This window comes from Macrobrachium nipponense, chromosome 14 (genome assembly GCF_015104395.2).
Source record: "Macrobrachium nipponense isolate FS-2020 chromosome 14, ASM1510439v2, whole genome shotgun sequence".
Taxonomy (NCBI): Eukaryota; Metazoa; Arthropoda; class Malacostraca; order Decapoda; family Palaemonidae; genus Macrobrachium; species Macrobrachium nipponense.
The window spans coordinates 20503094-20510593 of record NC_087207.1 but is presented as its reverse complement, the minus strand read 5'-3'; the positions used below and the strand labels follow the sequence as shown (position 1 = coordinate 20510593).

The 7500-nt window shown below is 31.3% G+C and overlaps 1 protein-coding gene across 1 annotated transcript in view; it reads left to right on the top strand.

Annotated features, from left to right (window-relative positions):
- The window catches only part of LOC135226370 (tyrosine-protein kinase transmembrane receptor Ror-like), a 50236-nt gene extending 49965 nt beyond the window's left edge, over positions 1-271 (top strand). Inside the window, exon 10 of the mRNA XM_064265845.1 lies at positions 203-271. Within this exon, the coding sequence (XP_064121915.1) occupies positions 203-271 (69 nt within the window). The remainder of the gene's footprint in view (positions 1-202) is intronic.
- Positions 272-7500: the final 7229 nt, after the last annotated feature.

Genomic DNA, 7500 nt, shown 5'->3' with positions numbered 1-7500 from the left:
AAAAACGCCTAGAAACATTCCCACATCTCATATAAATAACAAAATAAAAAAAACATCCCTCCATAATTAATATATAAAATTTTATTTTCATCTGTCCCTCACATAGTACTTTAACTAAACATTAAAATAAATAGAGTAATATCCTCCTAATACCTAAATATTTGTCTAAAATATTTTTCACTTCTCTCGCCCTAAATAACAGGTGATGAAACTCATCCCTCCAGGGAATATACTTGAGTCCCCCAGACACCTGCCCTGCCCAAGTCTGTGACGTTTCATGCGGAAGTGCTGGGCGACGGAACCCCACGACCGCATCAAGTTCACGGACATTCCTGGACGTCGCTGACAAAGGATCCTGCACGGCAACGCCTCCGAGGAGTCGCCGCCCCCTAAACCCCAGCGACCCCAGGCCCCTCTATCACCTACAGCGAGCTCTGTGTATGCATGGGAATGCTGATCATCAGTTTGGATGCTGATCAGTATCTCATGCCCAAGAAGACCGAGAGGAGAGAGTACATCACAGTGCAGTGATGTTTAGGAGGTCGTCTCTCTCTCTCTCTCTCTCTCTCTCTCTCTCTCATCTCTCTCTCTCTTAAATTTCCTTTGCTCATCTCACTATGTGTCAAAAAGATATCTCTTTGAAGGATCACATCTTGGTTTCCTGACGAACAATTCAAGGTGCCAAAATTTTAATGTTAATAATTTCGAATATGAAGTGCGCATGCCGTGTACGCTTTCTGGTTCCATACTGGTGTGCATTATGTATACAGTGAATACGAAGGTATGAATGAATACTCATTCAGATATTACGCGCTCTACTATAAACATGTGTTTTTGTGTACAGGTGTTGAAATAACTCTCTATAACATTTACCAGAATCATTTATCAGAGGACTTCGCTTCTCGCGTGCTATTTAATTCCTGCATCCAAGACTCACTGCATAGATACTAGATACATGGATTTTATTTACAGCTTATCTAAGTGTGCCAATTTTTTGTAGCTCATAACAGCTTGAGGCACCATCCATACCAAAGGAATCATCTCTTTTCGCAACAGTAGAAACATTAAGAACACATGTGTCTTGCTCTTGCCTTTGGAAGCGGTTCTGAATTAAGTCGTAATTATGATACAGTACAATCTCATTAAACCTTGTTTACGGAAAGCCTATTTTAGTGTCACAGCTATTTTACCTCATTTCTCAAGAGAACTTTATAGAGATTGTCGGTACGATAACTCTCTGTGGCTTGGTTTAATTTTGTTTAAGTGTTTTAAGCATAGTCAGGTGAAAGCAACCTTCTTATTTTTTTTTTAAATGTGTGCTATTTTGTCCCTTATTTATTACGCGAAACCTCGTCTGCAGTTTGAGGAAAAAAATGCTGTTCATCACCCAGAATATATCTTAAGCTTTGATCGAGGCATCTCTATTGTATGGAGAGAATTTTTTCCCTTTTTGTCTCCCCTTTTCAGAATTGGTCTCTACGTAGTGACATAAAATAATCATTAAGGAAAACAGAAGGACAGAGAGGCGGAGGAGCAAAAAAAACGAGTTCCCCGATAGCTCGAATATTTTTTAGACCTTGTAAGACTTAGGCTAATTTTCCTTCATTTGTAACGCGCTTGTGGTGGTGCTGGATGGGGCGAGATGATTCGTTTTTGGAGAGTTCTCTGGATGAACTAGAACAGATCGTTGTTTGTGCATTCGCACAGAGACGAAATCAAGTTTGCCAAGTTGATGGGAAAACTTTTCTAACATGAAAAAAAACCTTATGGGGGAGGATGTCGTTGATAATTTGCAAATTAATTGGAAACCTGAATCACAGGAGCAAAGACCGTGGATTTTATAAAGTGGTTAGAGCGCGCAAGAAAACTAAAACATGCGTGTAAATCCGTTAGTATTTATTCCCACAGTGTTCTCAAGATCCAATCTGGAAGACAAATGGTGATATCCTCCAGTTGAAATAAGTTGTAATTTTGAATAGCAAAGTGCAAAGTACCATAGACATTGCTGGCGTTACCCTAATCCTTTAGTGAGGTAACCCAGTTTTTATGGTGAGGACACGTTTTAAACAAAGATCAAAATACTGTGTTTATCAACACAGAGCGAATGACTCAGTGTCAGGAGATACAAATATAGCTGACTTTCATCGCATTGTCATCATGAGTCTAAACAAAACAATATAAGGATTTTTTTATTTCTAAAAACTTATTTTCTTAATATTCATTCTTATATTAGTCATGTCTTACGTAAAAAGAACTTACGGATGATTGCCTGTGTTCTGACTTATATCAAAATGCGTAATGACTTAATACTGTTTTATATTTCTTAAAGCAGTTTGAAGTTTGAATCTCATTTCCAGAAAATAATGGACTGATGTTTGCCATGCATTAATCAATAACAATAATAATAATAAAAAAAGACTCCCTATTGTGTTTTATATAATAAAAGAACTAATATACTCTACTTTTGTAAATACAGCAATAGTCTCTTAGGAAGTATTATGTTCACCCGTATGGTTATATGCTTATTTTGAATAGTAAGTGCGTGAATGGACATTCAATACATAAAGACAGAATATATATATATATATATATATATATATAATATTATATCTATATAGATATATATTATCAAATATATGGTATATATATATATATATATATATATATAGATATATATTATATATATATATATACATATATGTATATATACTATATATATACATATATATATTATATATATATATATATATAGATATATATATTATATATTATATATATATATATATATATTAATATACAAGGTTACACAGACATTTATTCACACGCCATATAAAAAAAAATTATTTTATTTTATTTATCACACAATCAAACTCTGTGTCCCTATGCTTTACGTGTAAAAAAAGATGGTATTTTTGTACTTAAAATTGATATTTTACATAAATAGGTTAGGGACAGGCGCCCCCTCTGTCCTTCGAATCAAAATATTAAAAGTTATAATGGAGGAGCTGTTTCAAAGCGTTGCCAAATATGTATGATTTTTTTTGTTTTTCCTCTCTGACTTCATATGAATGAAGCAGATGAATAATTCTCATGTACTCCTGTAGGAATGTACATATAAAAGATTAAAATCGTTATTCGCGTGTTTTATTTCATTAATAACCTTTTCATTTTATTTCGTTTACTGGTTTTTGAAAAAATGGACATATTCTTTTTAATCCAGTTTCAAGTTATGTTCTTCTTAGTAGTGACTGGTAAATTATATGCTAAAGGACATAGTCAACTCATTGATGTAAATACACACACACACACACACACACACACACAACACACACGCACACACACATATATATATTATATATAATTATATATATATATATATAAATATATATATATATATAGTATATATATATGTACTATATATATATATATATTATATATATATATATATATATATATATATATATATAATATATATATACTTAAGGGACTAATCCTCCCATTTCACAAACGCAATATTAAATTAAGTAAGGGGGAATAAACAATATCGTGAAGAAATACCACTCACACTCACGCAATCTCACACACACAATACAGGTACAAGTGGACTCCACCAACACAGGTATTCAGCAGAGAGCAGACAACCTGTCAAACTGCTTCCGAGCAAAACAAGGCAGTGGGCGTGGTCCACAATTTGTCCCACAAAGGTGAAAACTTTCAAGCCAGATTTTCTCAGTCTGAACCGAGTCCTGTTGTCTTAGCCGCACGTGTTTTTGACGAGTTCAGTGCGGCGCAAAAAAAAAGTGGATTTCTACGAGAAACTAATGGATTTTTTTTCTGACGGGAATTGAATGGAATTTCGGGAATTTCTGTCTATTCTGCTTTGCGGATTTATTAAAAAAGGCAATCAGGAGTGAGTCGAGTGGCGTCTCGAAAAAACGTATGTTCATTTGGTTTTTTGGAAAATTCAAAACAAGGTTTGGTTTGGTTTCCCCCGCGAAAATTTAATTAGTTTAGGAGTTAAAACCCCTACCCTCCAAAAAAAAAAAATTCGCGTGGATATATTTTTTTTTAATTTAGTTAATTAGATATAATGGAAAATTGGGGTCGTTATGTAATGTAATTACCGGTGGGTAGGCTGCAAGGACCACAAATAATTAGTACTCTATGGCCAAACGCAAATAAATTTTTTAGGGTCGATTAATATTCAATTAATTTTTCCATAACCCCTCAAAAAACGATATTACTTTACGCGTGCGTAATAAACGTTGTGTGGAGTATCATCGCAGGGATTTTGGAAAAATAAAATAAATGATAAATAGATTTAAATGTTTGTACACTTTGCTGTTATGGAAATAATTACTCGGGCGTCATTCTCATTTTACAGAATATGATTTTATTATGACTTTGAGGGGAAAACTTTAATGGTAGGTTTTCTTCATGTCTCAGTGAGGTCAACATTATGAGTTTAGTACACTTCAATGCATGTACTGTCGGCCCAAAAAACTCTTGGCAGAGGTGCAATCATTTTCGTTCACCTGCCTGATGCACGATTCATGCCCTTAGTTTATCTTTTTTCTTTTCAAAGATGGAAGAAATCAATATGTAATTGGACGTTAAAAAAACAGTCGCTGATATCTTAGAACATTATGTTGTTTTGTTATTGTGTAAAAAAACTATTTTCTATAGCAAAATTGACGTTAACGAAAACGAAGTGATAAAAAAAAAACGTATATCACAACCATAGATATACATTACCAAAATAGATAGGAGACACCTATTACTAGTAGTATCGCATAAACATAGTCCGTAAATTATCATTTCAATATTAAGTTGAAAGGTTAGTTGAACTATTCCATTTGTTAAATTTTACAGAAAACATTGGAATCTCACAAAATGCTATTGCTTCATTTAAAAAGCAGAAAGAAAAAAAAAAAAACGATACCCAACAGTGTGAACCAGGCGACCTCACTCTATTGCTTTGATGTTATTGTGCACGGGTGGAATCTAATGTCAATGTGTCATTTATTGGTCTAAGAAACATCTTCTGATGAGCGAGAGACAATTATTGCACTGCATTCGGTGGCAAGTTTTCCTGTTGGAGAGATATCAAAAGCTTAATAAATCGGAGAGAATCATACATAGAAAAAATCAAATTGTTTAAAGAACCCGCAAAATTTAGAAAAGGCATGGCCTAGAGGTGGAAACACCTCGAAGCACCAACAAGGAGGGGAAGGACAATACAGTAGTGTAAATGTTGCTGAGCAAAACTTCATTTGTGAATTTTGAATTCTAGTGCCTCGTCACGACATGCTGAACCAGGAATCATGACTAGCTCTACGCTTATGACTGGTGTCTGATGATACTTTAGATGGAGAGGAAGAGATTTTTTAAATCTACACTTGCAAATCTTTGTGGGTGTCGTAATGAATAAGTCTAATGAATAAGCAAACTTATCTTTGATGGATGAGAGATTCAGTTATGCTTACTTTTTTGTTTTGTTTCTTATCGGTGGCAAGTGAATACCATGGATAGGGAGGGAAACAGTTTTCAATGATGCATGCAATTTTTTTTTTTTGTTTTTTCTTCAAAACCTAAAAGAATAAATTTTGTTTATTGGGAGCTACTTTATTAAACATCGGTCTTAATCTTCCAGCACTCCTATACGCCACCTCCGTTCTCTTCTCCATCTCAGGTTACTCGATCGACTAACTCGTATCGCGTGAAAAGCATCACTAATGATAACGGTTATTTAAAATTCCCCGCACCGACAACGGACCCTTAAAATGGATGTTTATAAAAATATTTTCTGTTCAAAGAACCTTATCTTTCATTCCCCCAAAAATATGTGCATACACTCAGTGTTTACACCTGTAGCCGTCAAGAGCAACCCTTGATTTTTAAAAGCAGTAGGTTTTTCTTGAAAGAAAAAAAAAAACATGAAATAGACTTAAACGAGGAACGTCACCTTCATATTCTATCCTTTCAGCTACTTATAATATGCTTATGGCTTTAGTAGGTCTAGGTATAAACATGTGAAACTATTTGAATTAATTTCTATTTAGAAGAAATAATGAATAACTACAGCCAAAGATCAACCTATGAAAGCTTTAATGAAAGTAAGCCTTTCTTATGTATTCGTCAGTTTTGACTCCCACAGCTTTCCAACGTGTCCAAATGAAACAGGATGATATGCAAGGAATTTCGATAAAAAATAAGACTGAATAAAGTTCCGAGGTCAATTATGTTAAGCATTATGACAGGATAAGAAGAAAAATGCGAACATGGGCTAATAAAACAAGAATCGGGAATAATCAAATAAAGAAGATTAATATATATATATATCTATATATATATATATATATATATATATATATATATATAATATCTATCTATATATATAATATATATATATATATATATATATATACATAGATATCTATATATAATATATATATATATAGATATATAGAGAATATATAGATAATATATATATATATATATTCTATATATATATATATATATATATCTATATATATAGATATATATATATATTATATATAGAATATATATATATATATCTACTATATATAGATATCTATATATATAATAATACTATATATATCTTATAATCTTATATATATATATCTATATATATATATATATAATATATATATGATCTATATATATATATATATATATATATATATATATATATATATATATTATATATATATATATATATATAGATATCTATATATAGATATCTATATATATATATATATATATATATATAATATCTATATATATATATATTAATATATATATATATATATATATAATAGTAGATATCTATATATAATATACATATAGATCTATATATATATATATATATAATAGATATCGATATATATATAGAGATATATATATATAGATATATATATATATAGATATATATATATATAGATATATATAATATATATATATATATATATATATCTCTCTATATATATAGATTATATATATACATATATATAGATATATATATATATATATCTATATATGTATATATATAATATTATATCTATAGATTATATATATATATCAATATATATATATATTGTCGATTAAATATTCATTAATATACGTATCCGCATAGAGTATATGCTGAAATAGACCTAGGCTAATTATGTGGGGAAAATCAGAAGTCCAATTTAGGCCCACTAAATGTGTCATGCAAATTATTTATTGTGATTCAAAGGACAAAATTAGTTTATTAAACATAGTTTTCAAGAATGTTTTAACGCCTTGATGTATTATTTATCAGCCGTAGGAGACGAAATTGACAACTCCCCAGTGCAGTACGATACGTTGAGTCAAGACTCGAGCGGCAGCAAAAGCCAACTCAAAATCCTTCGGTATTTGCTGTCACGAAGCTAGAGTTGAGAAAATAAAATTAGAAATCGTTGACAAATCGGTATATATTTTCCTTACTTTTGCAAA